The sequence below is a fragment of the Triturus cristatus genome, chromosome 6 (genome assembly GCF_964204655.1).
Source record: "Triturus cristatus chromosome 6, aTriCri1.1, whole genome shotgun sequence".
Taxonomy (NCBI): Eukaryota; Metazoa; Chordata; class Amphibia; order Caudata; family Salamandridae; genus Triturus; species Triturus cristatus.
In genome coordinates this window covers 982,653,636-982,673,223 of record NC_140589.1, presented here as the reverse complement: position 1 = coordinate 982,673,223, position 19,588 = coordinate 982,653,636, and the positions used below count along the sequence as shown (strand labels likewise).

Genomic DNA, 19,588 nt, shown 5'->3' with positions numbered 1-19,588 from the left:
CACCAATTGCCAAGCAGAAATCTGACAGTCTTCCCATGACATGTTCTGTTAGGACCTTTTCATTTTTCATATTACAGTTACCCCTGATGATAGGTTTTCCTAAAATGTATTGGGTCTATGATGAAACTGTTACTTATGATGAACTCTGAATTGTTATATGCCTCAGATATAAGTTTGGAGCTGCATCCTGTATGAATATTGAATACTGGCACTACTACATCTTCAATAAAGCAATTGAGGCATTGGGCATTATCGTCTTGTTTACACTAATTGTGTTGATTTTGTTTAACTTTGGAAGTCTGTGGGCACAAAGGTTGTGCGCCCTTGGTCTGGTTTACTACCCGGTTACCATCTACTGACATTTGGTTTAGTATGCATTTTCTGGGCAGGGCATGCACCTGGGTTGAACTCTAAAAACAATGGTTATGAGCGTTTGAGAAAGGTGAAGTTTGATTATTTTATGTTTATATTTTGAAGTGCGTTCTATCATTAGCATTACTATCTTCTTGTCTTAACCATTTGGTGCCTGTGTCCTTGGTCACATGACAGTGCATAGTTGGCAATTGGCCTTTGTGTATTTCTTCTTTTTTTTAAATGTATTTTTTAGAGAGTTATATATAGCGCGAACTAGACCCGAGACATCGGGTATCGCGCTTTACATGAGCACCAGTTTCATTACAGATGGATACATTAATTTTTGTTAGGCACAGGGAGATTAAGTGATTTGCCCAGAATCACAGGATGTTATGAGTCGTTGCCGAGGCTTGAACCCGGTTCCCCAGCTTCAAGGTCGACCGCTCTAGCCGTAAGGCTACATCCTCTCCCCAATGTATCCCTCCCAGACAGTGAGACAATGGGAGGGGGCAGGTGTTGGCTGGATAGGTGAGGTGGAGCTGTTCTCGGCTGCTCTTATATTTCAAAGGGATGCCTCCAACGCAGGCGTAAAAATAATTGTACATCAGGCTTTTGGGGCTCTAGACCTCTTGGAGCCTCGGCAGGAGAAGGAAGGAAGTTTCAAGAACCAAATTAATACCAGCTTCTTCCACTTCAAAGGCTGGCACCAGGTATACATGTTGGACCCCTAGGCCAACTCTTCAGTTCACTCATGGGCCTGCGAAGGACATTACGAAGCACTGCCCTGTGATCCAGAGGCCTTCCCTGCTGCTTGAAGCCTTCCTTGTACTTTCCGAGAACTGCCCTGCCTTGTTGCTTGACCCCCAGCACTACCAGAGTGACTCCAACTGTCAGTTGACAGACCTCCTGTACTGAGCCAATAGGACACTGCAAGCTCCAGAGGCCTCCATGCAACTGACCTGCCTGAACTTGGCGCTGGACCTGCAACTGGACGTGCCTGAGCCTTGCTGGCCTCTGCTGGAGTGAGTTCCTGAGCCCCAAGAGATGCCTCCCCAGGTGCTGGACCATTTGCTCGCATCAGTTGAGCTCCTCTGAAATCCTGAAGTTTTTAACCATGTGCTCCAGACTTAGAGACATTAACTTTTTCACCTTGTCCCTGTATCCTGCTCGCACTCCATTGCTGTCTGCCTGACTTGGTCCCAGTCTAGAGCAACAGTTAGCGCTCTTCTTCTTGGTGCTAATTGTTCTTGCCCCTTTACAATAGCATATCTCTTGTTCAACTGATTGGATTTTTGTTGTTTTGGTCTAATTCTATTTATTAATTTTTAAATTGATGTGGGATATCCCGAGTTGTATTTTCATGTTATAACTGTGTGCTCCTTAATTACTGGTTAGACCTGGCATCTTTTAGCGTGTTTCCCCAGTCTTTTTCCTTTTGACCTCCTGGTTTTGACTGTTTTTCCTGGTTTAGTGTCTCTGCACAGTTTCTCACTGCTGTTCAGTGTTGAAGTGCAAGTGCTCCTGTTGTAAATTGTTATTATGGATTGGTGTTTCCATGATTGGCATATTTGATTTACTTGTAAGCCCCTAGTAAAGTGCACTGAGTGTTCCAGGGCCTGTAAATCAAATGCTACTAGTGGGCCTGCAGCCCTGATTGTGCCACATACATGAGTAGCCCTGAAAAGGTATCTCAGAACTGCCACTGCAGGGTCAGCGTGCAGCTTGTAACTGCCATTTCGACCTGGGGAGTGCACCCGCTTGCCAGGCCCTAATCTTCCATTTCCTTACATATGTCACCCCTAAGGTAGGCCCAAGGTACCCCTGTGGGCAGGGTTCTGTGTATGTTAAAGGTAAGACATTTACTGATGTGTGTGGCATGTCCTGGTAGTGAATTACGGTGCATTTAGGTTTTTTTAGTATGGAAAGGCTATCTGTTAAAATTCATCTTTTAGCAAAGATGATTTTTATGTTCTGTGTTTCAAAATACCACTTTTAGAAAGTAGCTCTTTTCTTGCTTAGCCACCCTATGCCTCTGCTAGGTTTGTAGATTGACTGTCTGGCTTTGGAGTGACAGGGGCTGGGGATGTCAGACATCCACTGGGGGTGGGGGGTGGGGGGGCGGTGAGGTTTGTCATGCCTTTCCTCAATCAATCGAGCTGGGCTGCATTTAGAGTAGTGGGAGGAGATTTCCTTGCTCCTGAATGGGCTTGGTCTGCCTAGAACAATGTCTCCACCTCCTGCCAGGAAGCTGGGCCAGAGAGGACATAACTGGTTTGGACTAAGCACAGACTGAGAGAACAAATGGATTTGGAGTATAAATATTGGGGCCCAGACCCCAGAACTTTAGAACTCGCTGGAATCAAGGAACGTGCCAAGAAGAAGAGCTGGAAGAGCTGCCAGGAGGTGTACTGCCCCCTTTGCTGTGTTGTTGCTTTGTTGGGTTGGCCTGCAGTTGCTGCTTCTGCCTTGGGCAGTGAAAGAACTGGACTGAACTTTCTTTACTTGTGCTGAGTATCTCCAAGGGCTTGAAGAAGTGCTTGTCTCCTGTTCTGAAGTCTCGGACTTCAAAGACTTCACCAACCTCTGGGTATCGCATCTGAAACTGCTGTTTCAGTTGCCACAGAGCAGCGAAAAGCAACGGACTCCGTTGCTGACTCAGTGTTCTAAAGGCACCGACGCATCTCCCACTGCAACCCTGGTCTCGCCGCTGACACCAAGCCGCTGCTTGCACCATGACCTGTGATCACTGCACTCCGCACTGCCTTGCTTCACTTGGCCACCCTGATCTCACCGACGCTGTTGCTGCCTGCTGACTTCAATACCTGTGACTGCATTGTGGAAGGGGGCACCACTCGTAAATTTCACGATGCACCACCTCGTCCCACGCAGCAGTCTAGGCCGACCGACACCCGCTCCTGCTAACCGGCTCTGTCGCCTGCACCGCAAACTGCCAGCACTGCATGGAGCACCGCCTCGCAACGTAAACCTTGGTCTCACTGACACCATCTAGCCGATCGTCACCAAGCCGCTGCCTGCACCTTGCATTGTGAGGACACCACACCCTGCACCGCTTCCATTTTCCAACGCAACTGTGATAGTTGCCCTGATCGGCTCGCACCAATATGCCAGCTGCAACGTGAAAGGTATTGTTCACGAGCCTGTCTACGCTTTAGCTGGCCCATACCGATGCGGTCGGCTGAAACTGTTAGACTCTGATGTTTTCAGCATTGCGGTAGCCCCGGACCAAGCTACCAACTCAGAACTGTGTTTTTGAGATATTTTAAGGATACCTTGCAAAGTATATATTTTTAAGTATGTTGGATTGTTATTGTTTTGGTCTTGTTTTGGATATATGAAGATACTGGATATTTTTATAAACTGGTGTGATGTCCTTTTGTTGTGTTTTCACTGTATTATTGTTGGTTATGTGCAAATGCTTTACACACTGCCTTGGAGATAAGCCTGACTGCTTGTGCCAAGCTACCAAGGGGGTGAGCAGGGGTTATTTTAGGAGTGTAACTCCCTTATCCTGACTAGAAAGAAGGGTCCCTACTTGGACAAAGGTGCAAACCTTTGCCAACTAGAGACCCTCATTTCTAACATTGGTGGCAGCGGCGGGATAGGACTTGTGTTTGCACTTGACTTGCAGTGATTGGTGTGCACTACTACCATATCGCTGACCATTACGTACCACATACTGGTTCTTTCTCTTTTTGGCCTTATTTTTGATCTGGCTAGTTTGAACTTGCTACTTCATCATGCCTGAATCAAATGCATCCTCTATTGGATCATTGGAAGTGGCCTTTGGGATCCTACAACATGAAAGAGTTGAAGGCTATTTGCAAAAACCTAAAGGTCCAAGTGAGAAGCCTCAACAGGAAGGAGGCACTGAGGACCTGAGTAGCAGCCAGACATGCCAGTGGGCAGTCTGGAGATGTCAGTGGGGAGTTCGAGGAGCCTATTCCTAGGGTGGATGTGCTTTTGGGAGGGGGGAGAACCCTCCGGTCCATGCAGCAGTGGCTTGTCCCCCGAAGAGCTGGGGGACAGGCGAGAAGCAAGGACGTTTGAATTGGAAAAACTCTGGATGGAGAATGAAAGGGAAGACCGATGAATAGCCATGGAGGAAAGGAAGATGGTCTTAGATCATGAATGTAGTCTTAAGGAGCTGGAGCTATGGAGTAGGCTCAGCTCAGATGGTGGCACAAATTCATCAGTGCAGGCAAATCGAATTGTGCACATCCCCAAGAATGTAGGCTAACCATTCAAGAACGAAGATGACATACAAAGGTGGTTTCAGGGTTATGAGGCATCTATCCACATGAATGGGGTCCCTGAGAAGAATTGGGGGGCAAGATTGTGGCCTCTTTTCCCAGAAGAAGCAAGGGATACTTTAGTGACTATGGGTAAGGGATGTAATCTCATCTCTACTGACATGAAGGAGGCACTTCTCACCAGGTATGGTCTCACTCCTGAAAAGTAAAGGTATCAGTGTAGGTCCAGTAAGAAAACTGATGCCAACACTTGGTTGGAATGTGTAGATTCGTTTTGCAGGTCACTGGATGGCTGGGTGAAGTGCAGTAATGTGACTGATTTTCAGGGGCTCTACAATTTGATTGCATGGGAGCACTTGTTTAGTCTGTTTTGCAGAGCTGCGCCAGCACTTGGTTGATAGTAAGCTAGCTGACCCCAGGAAACTTGCTCTGGAGGCGGACCACTGGGTGAGAACCAGGGTCCACAAGAAAGCGTTTGGGGGAGACTCCGCCAAAGGTGGGCAGAGTCCCCAGCAGAAGAGTGGGGGGTAAGGGTAAAGCACAAGAGTTCTCTAGAGGGCCCCAAAGTAATACTCTTTTAAAGGTTCCCATCCCTCAGGAGACAGGAAAGCAGTGGTCTCTTCAGAAAAGCTTGCAGAGACCGGCCCCCACAAGTGCTATGCCTGTGAGCAGGTGGCTCACTTAAAGGGGGACCCCAAGTGTCCCAAGAGGGAACAGCCTCCCACCGGTGGGCAGACCAAGGTGTTGGCTGGTGTAGCTCTTGTGGAGGAGGGGTGCCCACAGGAGGTTTGGGATCCCGCAAAAAAATTACCCTCATCTCACTGGGGGACGGTTAGATTATCTCAGAAACCCAGGTGCCTGTTAACACTAAGAAATACAGCACCTGGTTGACCATCAATGGGAAAAGGGTAGAGGCTTTCAGAGATACTGTAGCCAGTGTAACCTCAGTCTGGTGTCACCTGGTTTCTGAGTAGCAAGTAGTCTCCTTAGCATTCCACCAAGTAGTTGTTGTGGACAACTCAGAGCGCCAGTGTATGGTGGCGCAGGTACCCTCTGAATGGGGGGGGGTGTCTCAGGTCCCTTGAGGTTGGTTGTGAGCCCTACCATGCCTGTAGATTATCTGCTAGGTAACAACCTGGAGCAGTCCTTGTGAAAGGATGTTGAGCTCAGGTCTCTCTTGCATATGCTTTAGTTGCCAGAGTGGAAATGCATGACCACTCAGTCAATGGCGGCCCGAACGGGTGATCAGAAGGACCTGGTGCCTGAAACAGTGGCCCAGGTTCCTTCCAATAAAGGGCATGGGGTGCGGGAAACCCGTCCCTGAGGTTCCCACTGTTCAGCAGGAGGCTGACCTTGAGGGGGCAACCCGGTACCTACAGGGGAGCAGGTAGCTGAACTAGGGGACTTATCTGAGCTGACCCATTGGCAGCAAGAAAGTGGTCCCACCATGGAAGAATTATGTAAGGAGCAGAAAAAGTGCCCTTATCTGGAAGGTTTGCGACAGCAGGCTGCAAACCAGGCAGCTGGTGATCAGTCTGGCTTATACTGAATCTACTGAGAGAATGGTCTCCTGTACAGCCAGCCTCAAGTCGCTGAGCCTCGGTCAGTCCTTATGCTGGTGGTACCCCAGCGCCTCAGGAGCTGCCTACTGGGTCTGGATCAAGACATGCCTTTGGCAGGACATATAGTGTTGGACAAGACCTTTGACAGGCTTGTCAACCACTTATTTTGGCCCCAAATGCAAAGGCAGTCAGATGGACATTGCAGGTCTTGCAAAACTTGCCAGGCAAGTGGTAATAGTGGGAGGAAGAGTAAGGCTCCTCTCCAACCTTTTCCATTTCTTGGAACCCCTTTTGAAAGGGTTGGGATGGACATTGTGGGGCCAGTGGACCCCAAGGCAGCCATGGACAAAAGGTACATCCTGGTCTTGGTGGACCATGCCACTCGGTACCTGTTGGCAATCTCTCTCAGGACAATGACGGTGCCAGTGGTGGGCCGGGCGTTAATGGTGATCTTTTCCCCCATGGGTTTCTCCAGAGGTGGTTTCTGACATGGGACCAATTTCATATCGAAGTATATGACATCCCTGCGGAAAGAGTGTGGTGTACAAGTTCACCACTCGTTACCACCCACAAGGTAATGGTTTGGTGGAGAGATTCAACCAAACCTTGAAGGACATTATCAAGGGTCTAACAGAACCCATGAGGCATAAGTGGGATGTCCTCTTATCATGCCTTCTCTTTGCATACAGGGAGGTACCACAGAAATCTCTAGTGTTCAGTCCCTTTAAGCGTCTGTATGGGCACCCTGTGACAGAGATGATCCTGTTGAGTATGGACACCTACTTCTGGTCGCATAGGTGATGGCCAGCTGGCTTGGGAGATCTTCCAGTCCCAGTCGAAAAGGTGAAGAACTTGGGTTTTGTATTCAACGAGAATCTGACCTTTAAACACCAGATCAGCAATCTTCCCTCCACTTTCTTCTTCATCCTAAAGATAATCAGGAAAGTTCATCCTTTCATACCTCCTGACTGAGAACGCTTCACTGGCTCCCAGTTGAAAAAAGGATAACCTTTAAATCCTTATGCCTAGCTCTCAAGGCATTGCACGGTGTCCGTCCTCAGTACCTGAAGCAACACCTAACCTGGTATCGACCTGTCAGAAATTTACGATCATCGCAGAGCAAACTTTTACAGACCCCCAGATTCAGGAAAGCTCGCTGGGGCAGGAGAAGCTTTATTCCGGGAACATTTAAATCATGGAACACTCTCCCGACTGACATAAAAAACACCCCAACACTAGTGGGTTGTGAATTACAGTGCATTTTGTTTTTTTTCACTATGGAAAGGTCATCTGTCCCATAGGGTAGAATGGGAGCTTTACTTATAACAACTTATAAGCATAACTTCCCATTGGGATAAGATAGGGAAATGGAGTTTAGTGTGCCTGAACTCAGAATGTAAAAATGCATCTTTTAGTAAAGGTGATTTATATGTTCTGTGTTTGAAAATACCACTTTTAGAACGTCGATATTTTCTTGCTTAGCCATCCTGTGTGCCTCTGCTGGGTTTGTGGCTTGACTGTCCGGCTTTGGAGTGTCGGGCTGGGGATGTGCATTCTCTTCGACAGCCACTGGGAGGGTTGAGGTGTGTCCTGCCTTTCCTGGATGAGTCAAGGCTGGGCTGAATAGACCTGGGCTGCATTTAGAGTAGTGGGAGGAGATTTCCTTGCACCTAAATGGGCCTGGTCTGCCTAAGCAATGCTGTCTCCACCTCCAGCCAGGAAGCTAGTCCAGAGAGGACAGAACTGGTTTGGACTAAGCACAGACACTCTCAAGAACAAGCATTTGCAATGCAATAGGTCTCGCATTATAAAAGTGTGAGCAGTTGGCATTGCTAATAATAATGCAACACCAGCTATTGGCATTTTAAATGATAATGGCATTTATTTATGTGTTTGTTTTATAAAATAGATAAAAAAAGGCATTGTCATGAACAATGCCAATAGCTTAAACTTTTGTAAATGCGAGACCTATTGCATTGCAAATACTTGTTTAAATAGAAAAAGTGCTGCCTAATAAGAGACCCGGCACCTCTTTCATCACAAATTAGGCTGTGGAAAAGCGGCTGTAACAACACTGTGAATGCGGCTGTGCCGCCTAATAAGAGCCCCAGCACCTCTTTCATCACAAATTAAGCTGTTGGAAAGCGGCTGTAACCAGCACTGTGAATGCGGTTGTAGCTAAGCCCCAAACAACAAGGAACTGCAGCTGGCTGGACACAGGTGCATTGTAAGTGAAGTTGCCTCTTACAGTAAAATAAACACGAGTGCTGAGTGTCTCATTTTTTTGCTTTTAAGGAACATGCCCTCCAGAATTGTACAGTTTCTAGGATGTTTCTTAGGCAGGCTAACACAAAAAAATTCCTTTAAAATCTGCCACCTAATAAGAGCCCCGGCACGTATCCTGTCACAAATTAAGCTGTATAAAAGCAGCTGTAACCAGCACTGTAAAAGCGGCTGTAGCTAAGCCCAAAAAAATAAGGAACTGCAGCTGGCTAAGTACACGTACATTAAGAAAGAAGTTGCTTTTGAAATTTAGTTAACCGCAAGTGCTGAATTTCTCATTGTTTGCATTTAAACGTGCCCTCCCCAATAATACAGTTTCTATTTTGTTTTTTAGGCAGGCTAACACCCAAAATTGTATTTAGAAAGAAGCCTCCTAATAAAAACCCTGGCCACAAAATGTACGATAAGGGTACATTTAAAAAGTAAATAACGCGCTCAGATGGACTTGTTTTGTGCTAAATTAATCACACGCAACAAACAAAAGAATAAAAAATTCCGTTAATTATCGGCAGGAGATACGTGCGAACAGAACAACTGTAGCCACATGTTTGCAACTACACACAACCAAAATTAGTAGCGTTAAATATTAGCAAACAAAATTGTAAAAATACGCTACAAATATTTAGAAAATACCTTCCACGTTGCTTTTGTAATGGGGTTAAAATAATGTAATAGATCTACGTATGTTTTGTGAATAAAGGTCTGATGAAGTGTGCGTTGCTGTGAATTTTCCGACACTTTAGAAAGGAAACCAGGCCAGGCTAATTAAGCGTAAACAAGCCGACCAAGAAAGATTGGAATCTTATTTGTCTGCAGCATCTGTGGGATGCAAATTAATGACAGCAGGACGCAAAAGTTCTTAAGGCAACAAAGGTCACTACGAAACATCAAGTAACTGTAGCTGCCTAGACCACGTGCATTGTGCGTGAAGATACCTTTAAAATTTATATACACGCAAGTACTAATTGTCTCATGTTTTTATGTACTTCAAATCATAGACAACAACCAACAATGAACCGCAGACAGCTAAACATTGCAAATGCTTGTTTCTCTAGATGCTCTTAGACTTGCTTCTAAGTCAAAAAAACCTCCAATGAGCAAAGGTCCGCTAATTTTGAACCTTCTCACTTGCTTCATTATCCGGCAGTGTACTGCACTACAGGGCTTAGGGAGCAGAAGCTGTGAGGAGGGCCCGTGCAACTCTCGGTTAATCAAACAAAGAAGGAGTCTATTTAGCTGTTCGTAAATCGAAACACTGAGAGACCGCAAATTAAATATGGCTCACTTTCATCCTGCGCTGAGGAAAGCAGCTGGACATCGATGCACTCTCCAATTAACATACATTTCCCAATCTTTTATTTTGTAGTCAAGCGCCCGAGTGAGGGCGGGTTCTGTTCACATTGCAGCACTCTCTGGAGTGGCCTCCTGTTCTGTCAATGATTCACTCCCTTCTGTAATGACTGCTAGGCAGACCCTGCTCTAACCCGCAGGACAGATCTTTCAAGAGGACAGACGCGATTAACCTAGCCATGGAGTGTGTTAAAAGTGCACCATATAATCCAATCCAAATTAACTTTATTGTTTGCATTTTACAGCCTCATAGTTCTCTCGGCAAGAAAAAAATATTCTGGGCATCTTTTATTTAAAAAAGTGCAATAAATATAAAGATCAGCACATTAGTAACCACGCATATATGACATATTTCCATTAGCAGGAAAGCAAAACAGTGATGGATGGAAATGCCTGAATGAGTCAAAACTATGGGTATGGGGTGGCAAATGGCGTGTACATTTCGCGGGCGCTTTGATGTTCGCCATGGCCGCGCGGCTCACTGAGAACATCAAAGCGCCAGCGAAATGTACACGCAGGCTGCCAAATGGTGAGCGCGCTGTGTGAAACTGATCGCAATCGCGATCTCCGTGCGGCCCGCGAAAGTGAAAGCAAACGAGTGCTTTCAGGCCTCCAAATGGTGCGCGCGCCCGGCGCACATGCACTGTATTTGGAGGCCTGAACGCACTCGTTTGCACTTCCAAAACTCGCTTACTATAAGTCTCGCCAGAGCAGCGCTAAAGCGCTGTCTCAGGCGAGACCTAAAAAGAGCTGCCAGGGGGAGTACTGCCCCTTTGCTTTGTTAGGTTGGCCTGTAGTTGCTGCTTCTGCCTTGGGCAGTGAAAGGACTGTACTGAACTTTCTTTACTTGTGCGATCTCCAAGGGCTTGAAGTAGAGCTTTCCTCCTGTTCTGAAGTCTCAGGGACTGCAATGACTTCACCAACCTCTGGGTGCCTCTTCTGGAACCACGGTTTCAGTTGCCACAGAGAAAGGAAAAGCAACTGACTCTGTCGCTGGCTCCGTGTCCTGAAGGCACTGCTGCATTTTGAACTACAACCCTGGTCTCACCGACGCCACCGAGCCGATGCTTGCACTGTGACCTGTGGGCATCGCACTCCGCACCGCCTCGCTTCACTTCACCACCCTGGTCTCACAGACGCTGTCGCTGCCTGCTGAGTTTGACACCTGTGACCGCATCATGGCTGGGGGCACCGCTCTTAAGTTTCACAACGCACCACCTCATCCCACACAGCAGTCTGGGCCGACTGATGCCCGCTCCCGCTAACCGGCTCTGTCGCCTGCACCTCAACCTTGCAACACTGCATTGAGCACCGACTTGCCTCTCACCGTAAGCCTTGGTCTCACCGACGCCGTCTGGACGATAGTCACCGAGCCGCTGCCTGCACCACATCGTGACGGCACCGCACCCTGTACTGCTTCCATTTTGCAATGCAGCTGCGACGGTTGCCCCGACCGGCTCGCACCAACCTGCCAGCCACAATGAGAAAAATACTGTTCATGAGTCGATCTACGCTTTAGCTGGCCCGTACAGACTCGGTTGGCTGGAACTGTTCGACTCTGTTTTCAGCATCGCGGTAGCTCTGGACAGAGCTACAGACTCGGAAGAACTGTGTTTTTGAGATATTGCTTCAATTTTAAGGATACCTTGCAGATATTTTTTGAGTACTGTATGTTGGATTCTTATCGTTTTGGTACTTTCTGGATATAGAAAGATTGAATATTTTTTCTCTAAACTGGTGTGGTGTCCTTTTGTAGTGATTTCACTGTATTACTGTTGGTTATATGCAAATGCTTTACACACTGCCTCCGAGAAAAGGCCGATTGCTCGTGCCAAGCTACCAAGGGGGTTAGCAGTGGTTATTTTAGAAGTGCAACTCCCTTATCCTGAGTAGGAAGAAGGGTCCCTACTTGGACAAAGTTGCAAACCTTTGCCAACTAGAGACCCCCATTTGTAACAATACTTAATACACTGTCTCTAAATTAAGCCTGACTACTTTTGTGCCAAGCTGCCAGAGGATTGCGTACAGGTTACTTTAGTGGCTCACACTGACAAGGATTGTGGTTATTTTTTGAGAAGGGTCTTCACCCTCCCAATCAAACAGTGGCGCCCTGCACAGGCAACAGTGGTGAGGTGGGGGGGGGGAGGAGGGGTGTATGCCGACAGACCACAGGATAGTAAAAATGAAATAACAAAATACATAAAACCACTGTGAGTGCAAGGTAAGTGGTTTTATTTATTGTTTTAATTTGATTTTAACTATCCCGTCATCTATCGACTTTCAGCCCTGCTCCCATAACACCCACCACTCTTACCTGTGCAGGCCGCCACTGCCATCAAAAATCCAATTTCCTACACAATTGGTTCGAGGTTTAAGTCCAGGGTTTTGGCATTCTCTGATCCGTGTCTTTCCACAACAGTGCCTCAGCATTTGTTTGAAACTTTGAGCTCACGGTTAAATCTTTGCTCAGAAGTGCGCTGCCCGATAGATCTAACTGCAGAACTGCTACTGTTTTCTTTATTTTTCTTTCTCTAAAGTTGCGTGTGGCTAAAATTTACAACGGGGACAGTCTGTTTTACTTGATAGGTGATTACACACAAGGATTACAATCGGAAAGGGGGTACAAATATCAGTCTAAGATATGCACGTCCCTTTCAATAAATACTTAAAGGAATTTAAATAATGTTTCTTTTTGAAGTTGTAAAGTAGGATATGTAAAAGCCTTGAATTAAAATAGTTGCTTTCAGATGACATGTCCACAGTAGATGAACATTTTAAAATTAGATGCACTATTATTCGCCTGTGCATGCCCCATCTTCTAGGTGGCTCAAAAATTTAAGAATGAGTGAAATGGTGCTATCAGAAACTTGGTTAGTAGATCAGGGCAAAGGTGCCTGAGCAGGCCCAGGCCGGTGTTTTGATAACCTAATTCAATTCAGTCTGACTCTGTATTCAATTAGTGTGATGATGGTCTGAGTATCTGTCATGTTTTCAGGATATCATGGTGACCAGAATCTTGGGGAAATTGTTAACTGAAACACAATGGAAGTTGTTAATTCAGATGACCATTGAAGGAATTGTAAGGGGTTATTAGGGAAATGGGTCTCTGATAGAGCATTATAAATCATCTGGCTGGAATTGGAATTATTTAAAGTACACAATTTCAGCTGCTCAGCAGTCTGGCAAAGCTCCACTGGAAGTCTCCGCATGTGCTTGTATCTTAGTTGTATTTATTTCTAGGCCATGTACAGCCAGTAACCTCAACTTACACTTGGACAGAATTGCATGAGAGAAGTGTTTCAAAAGATCTTATTTTGGAGTTCTCTTGGACCTTAAATGTATCTCTTTATGCCCTTCCATGATGCCATTTATGATAATAGGAAGATGAAGGAAGACTGAATCTTTCTGGTTATTTGGAGTTTGGTTTTTGCACTCTTAAATGATCATTTCTGCAATTCTGAAATAATGTTGGTTGCACTCTAGCAGCATAGCAAAAGCGACTCTTATTTGTCTTGTATGTTTGCTTTTCAGCTAACTGTCAGAAGAAAAAATACTAAGGAGCTATTCGGCGGCTTTTTCAAGAGTGTAGTGAAAAGTGCAGATGAAGTCCTTCTTTCTGGTGTGAAGGTAAGAATTTACACATGAAGTAGTATTGTTTTAAGTTGAGATAAGTCCATGGTAATTTAGGCCAATGCTTGACAAATCTACTGCATGCACTAAGAAGGGACTGACATACAGGATGTGAAATTGTAGACCTTGTGCAAAATGTGAGTTATTAAGGTGTTGTCTATAAGAGATTGACTTTGTGTTAAACCATTCCAATGTGTTTGATCTTATTTTTGTTGGTAGTGCTGTTAACAAAGCAGTTTCAGTATTCTGTGAATCTATTTTCTCGCCCTTGAATTTGCTACAATGTTGGGTGTTTGTGTGCATGCACAAGTGCACTTGCTTGTGTGCGTAACATTACATAGCCTTTACAATTTAATGCAATTCATTTCAAAATGGATCTTTTTTTTTTATCTAGAGATGGCTATATAAAACAGGTTTTTTTTTGCATGAGACCAAACATCTGCAGGGTAATGTGAACATAAGGCAGTGCTTAAAATGCAAACGGATTAAAATAAGCAATATTTTAACATGTTTTGCTTTTTTCATTTATTTATGCTGCCATAAAATATCAACAGAGGATACACATTGAATTCCATTGAAAGGAGGAAAAGAAAAATATGTGAAATTGTCAACATCGTATAGATGTAAGCCCGGTAATGTCAGTGCATGCAGATTACGAAGTAGGATTGCCATGTCCCTATATAATCGTCAATCCATATTTTTCTAGTATTAGTCTTTCATTTAACATATTGGGACATTCCGGTTGTTTTGGTCTTTATTTGCTTCAATGTAACCATTTGGATACTTGCAGTGACTAGTAACACTAAAGTCTAAAAATGAAATGGCTTTCTATACAAAAATGGCTATCTCTGACATTGGCTAGGCATGCAGTGTGTACTGTAATGGGTATGTAGTGTGCCTTGGAATGTTACCTACAAATGCTCATTTCAGAGGGCCCAAGGGTTAGATGCTCATTGCAATTGAGGTATTTACTGCCGCTATGATCATTTGTTCTCCAAGGAGAAGGAAAGTATTGAATGGCTATGAATGTTCCTTTTACCCACCTAGAACATTATTTCCTCTGCACCAGTTAGGTTTCCACACACCCCTTTTAGCTCCAACCAGCCTTTGTCCATTCATCTGTCTGTGTATGGCCTGAGAATTTGACGGATGTTTATTGTTTATCCAGTATTAGGGTATCTTTCATAGATTCACATGCCTGAATCATTCCCCGTCGTCGGGAATGGGAGTCACCGGTAAATAACAAAGTAATGTCCAGAAGACATAAAACAGCCATAGGCCTCAGAGGCCTTAGCTTAGTAAGCTATCCACGTCCTTATGTAAAAAAGGACCAGATTTTGGCCAGAGCCAATCAGCTAACACCACCCTCTAGAACCTTCCTGGTAGGAGCTCTAGTCCCTCAGATTTTCTACCGCACGTCGTGCTAAGGGAGTCTCCACTGAGCTCTGCTCATTTCCTTGGATTTAACAGTATTTCTTCTCAACTTTCTGGATTTTCAGCATGGCTGATACACCTAAGAAGGATTTATTCAGGCCCTGTGCCTCTTACGGAAAGAAGAGGCTACATACAAGGACTGCTTGTATTGCCTCTATCCCAGTCACAGTTCTAAGGACTACAAGGTATGTCGGACTTTCTCTTCTAAGACCTTGAAAGACCGAGAGGGGCGCCTTTTAATCTGGCTGCAAAGGCTAAAGGACAAGGAGGCTGTGGTGTCCTCTGAGGAGAGTGAGAGTTCCTCAGTTTCGTCTCACTCTTCACGTAAAAGACCAAGGGTGGCATCGCCGGGCCCTTCGTCGCAGCCACCTCAAAAGAAGACGCAGAAAAAGTCTTCAGAGGTCCAGGATACGCCTACTCCAGGGAGCTCGTCTCCTAAGGTGATGCCCCACACCTTCAAAAAAGCCTATTGACACCTCGTCGACGACAACAATGTCGACAGTAGCGTCGACGAGAAAATCTCCGTCGACAGCGATTTCAGTTACATCGTCGACGACGACTCTATCGACAATGACATCCCATTTCATGTCCTCGACGACGACAACTCCATCGCCGACGGCAGGCAAGACAATCTCGTCGACGTTAGCCATAAAAAAAGTCGTCGTCGTCGAGTAAGCTGTCGATGGGAGGGTCGACGACGACACCGTCGACGAGAGCTCCATCGTCGACGACGAGGACTCCGTCGACGAAGCTGCCAACGACGAAGACACCGTCGACGACGAAGACACCGTCGACGACGAGGGTACCGTCGACGAGAATATCACCGTCGACGAGGAAACCGTCTTCATCGTCCTCGTCGCTGACGACGACCCCGACGACGATCCCGTCGACGACATTGATACCTGTAACGTCAGTTACAGCTATACCATCGAGCCCCTTGAGGGGTAGGGACACGGAAGACCAGAGTACATTTGTGCATGTACAAATAACGAAACGTGCATTAACTCCGGCCCTCACTTCACCCAGTAAGGTCCCAACCTTGCCTCCTACTCGCCTCTTTGAAGAGGAGGATTCGGACGACGCTAGTCTCTTTCCTGCGGCGACTAGTCCATCACAGCTCCATGTAAAGTACCAGGATGTCTCGGATTACGAAGACATTCCCCAGGATTATGAGGAGGTTCCTCATCAAGAATACATGCCGCCTCCACCTTCCATGGTGTGTCTACCGGCATCCTTGGTCACAGACCTTCAGTTCTTAATATCTGCCTATAAGCAGCGATTTCCGATGCCTGCGGGGCCTTCCACTCCACGGCCACGACCGCCTCCACTAATTTTGCAACCGGAGAGGAGGGCATCTCCGCCTCGCCCCACCACGGACGAGGAGGAGGAGGAGGAGGAGGAGGAGGAACCTGAGGAAGGAGAACTCCAGGACGTCCAATCCCAACAAGATGAATGGGACGATTACATCCTTCCGGGTCCGGTTTCGCCAGTCCCTACCGCAGCCGACTCACCGCCCGACGACAAAGGTGGTTTCCACAACATCATTGAAAGAGCGGCCCAGCGCTTTCAGATCCCGATGCCTTCGCATCAACAAGACTGTTTCTTATATGACTTTAAGGAACCCTTCAAGAAGTCCGTCCGGGCAATTCCGATAATTGATTATATTTGGGACCAGGGCATAAAAATAATGCAGAACCCTTCATCAGTACCACCGGTTCTACCACGCCTGGACAAGAAATATAAAGCTCCGGACACTGCTCCGGTTTGTCTTACAGGCCATCCAAAGCCGGACTCGGTTATCACTCAGGCTGCGCAGAGGAGGTCAAACAACCCAGCTGCACTGTTGACAGCTCCGCCGGATAAAGAAGGACGGAACTGATAGACTGTGCAATGGATATTGCTTCCACAGGTTTTAGACAGCTGGCTGGTGCGGCTGTTCTCCGGCGCCAGGGTTGGCTCAAGGCAACTTCTTTCAGGCCGGAGGTCCAGACAAAAGTCCTGGACATGCCTTATGATGGCCAGCTTCTATTCGGTTCTCTTATTGACGAGGCATTGCAAGGTATCAAAAAAGATACAGATACTGCCAGAGCCCTGGGGTCTCTGCAATCTCGGAACCCTTCCTTTCGTGGGTCAAGAGGAAGAGGTCAGACTTCCACCAGAGGAGACTTTCAACAGCATTCCTCTTTCTCCTCTTCCCAGCAGTACCGTCCACAATATCAGCAGCGACAACAGTCTTCTTACCACAAAACTTCCTTTCATACCAGAGGAGGAAGACAAAAGGGTGCCGCGCGGCGGCAATGACTTCCGGATGCAGCCGGTCTCAAACTTGTCTCCACCCTACAAGATTGGCGGAAAAATCTCCCATTTTCTCAAAAATTGGCAAACGATAACTACGGACCGATGGGTCCTCCAATTAATACAATTCGGCCATTCCCTGGAATTCATACAAATTCCTCCTCAAACTCCTCCCCGCCAAAGGACTCACAAACACCTACGCCCATTACTCCAAGAAATAAAGATTATGCTTCTAAAGGGAGCTATAGAGAAAGTTCCCCGAAGCCAACGAGGGAGAGGGTTCTACTCCCATTTCTTTCTCATCCGAAAGAAAGAGAAAAAATGGAGACCCATATTGGACCTCAGAAATCTCAACAAATTTCTGAAAAAACAGTCGTTTCGAATGATTACCATACAGGAGGTTTTGCATTTACTCAACGCAAACGACTACATGGTGTCGGTGAACCTTCAAGACGCCTATTTTCATGTCCCAATACACCGCAACCACAAGAAGTTCCTGCGTTTCATGGTGGCGGGCAAGCATTACCAGTTTCGGGTTCTGCCATTTGGGCTCAAATCGGCGCCACGCATTTTCACCAAATGTCTAGCTCCAGTGGCGGCCTACCTACGCCGTTTCCACCACCAAGTCTTCCCGTATTTAGACGACTGGCTTATCAAGTCCCCATCTCAAGAAGACGTGATAAGATCTTCCAACGCTTGTCTGACACTCTTCGAGTCACTGGGGCTCACTCTCAACCTCGACAAATCTGTCCTGCAACCATCCCAATGCATGCAATTTTTGGGAGCTACACTAGACACCATCCACAGGAAAGCATTCCCGTCACAGGAACGCCAGGACAAACTTCAATCTCTGGCACTCCAGGTAATGACAAGAAAGACGCTGTCAGTGCGCCTCTTCAAATCCCTCCTCGGGATGATGTCCTCCTGCATTCTATTAGTCCCACATTGCCGCTTACGGATGCGACCCCTACAAGAGGCTCTGTCGAACCAGTGGATCCAGTGTACAGGGTCTTTCGACGACGTCATCCAAGTAACCCCGGCGATCAAACAGGCTCTGCAATGGTGGGTTTGCCCCAAGAACCTTTCGCAAGGCTTGCCTTTCTTGCTTCCTGCTACTCCTCATATAATCACCATGGACGCCTCCTTAGAAGGCTGGGGAGCTTTCCTTCAGGAGCTACAGATAAGCGGAAAGTGGTCCCCTTCGGAGTAAATGCTTCATATCAACCTTTTAGAGCTCCGAGCAGTCTACCTAGCTCTAGTGGCTTTCCTCCCGAGGATAAAGAACTCAGTAGTGCTTGTCCGGACAGACAACACCACGACAATGCACTACCTGAACAAGCAGGGAGGGACTCGTTCACTGACGCTTTTTCGCGAATCGCAGAAGATCTGGAACTGGCTGCTCCGCCACAACATCTCTCTCCGAGCGGATTATGTTCCAGGCACCAACAACGTGTTGGCAGATTATCTAAGCAGGAGGCAGGCAGCGTGCCACGAGTGGGAACTGGATCAGCAGGTCCTCAACAATATCTTCGCCCAATGGGGCACACCTCGGCTGGACCTATTCGCCACCCAACGCAACGCCAAATGCCAATACTTTGCAAGCTGGCATCCCCAACCAGGATCCCTGGGGAATGCCTTTTCGATAGCATGGTGCAACGTCTTTGCATACGCCTTTCCGCCATTTCCCCTGATCCCCAGGGTACTACGGAAGATGAAGGCGGAACCTTGCACTTTGATATTGATAGCCCCAGCTTGGCCACGCCAACACTGGTTCTCGGAACTTCACCTCCTCTCCCAGGAACCTCCGATCAGACTGAAAACGTTTCCATCTCTTCTGACGCTCAGCGATCAGCAGATTCAACATCCGGATCTAGCCTCTCTCAGGTTATCAGCTTGGCTCCTGAGTTCAGAGAGTTTCGGGGCCTAGACATTCCTCCAGACTGCAGACGAATTCTAGCTCGGGCTCGAGCAGATAGTACCAACAAGACATACTCACTCAAGTGGAAAAGATTCTGTATCTGGTGTAAGACGAATAGGTTGCATCCTTTCTCTTCCACCCCAGGACAAGTCTTACCCTACCTTTTACATCTGGCAGAATCTGGTCTTGCTCATGCCTCCATTAAAGTTCACCTAGCTGCAATCTCACGTTGCAGAAGATCTTCCGGCCCCTCTTTATGGTCTCATAGACTCATAAAGCAATTCATGAAAGGACTGTTTCGCACATTTCCTCCAGTAAAGCCTGTTCCACCGGCTTGGCACCTTAACATAGTTGTAGCTCAACTAATGAAGCACCCGTTTGAGCCCATCCACAGAGCTGACCTTAAATTTGTTTCCTAGAAGGTGGCACTTCTACTAGCTCTTACCTCGGCAAGGCGAGTGGGGGAGCTCCAAGTGTTCTCTATCCAGGAC

At 46.8% G+C, this 19,588-nt stretch overlaps 1 protein-coding gene across 1 annotated transcript in view; it reads left to right on the top strand.

Moving 5' to 3' along the window:
- Positions 1-19,588, top strand: part of SNX5 (sorting nexin 5) — a 317,483-nt gene that overhangs the window by 184,779 nt on the left and 113,116 nt on the right. Inside the window, exon 7 of the mRNA XM_085611758.1 lies at positions 13,352-13,447. Within this exon, the coding sequence (XP_085467884.1) occupies positions 13,352-13,447 (96 nt within the window). The remainder of the gene's footprint in view (positions 1-13,351; positions 13,448-19,588) is intronic.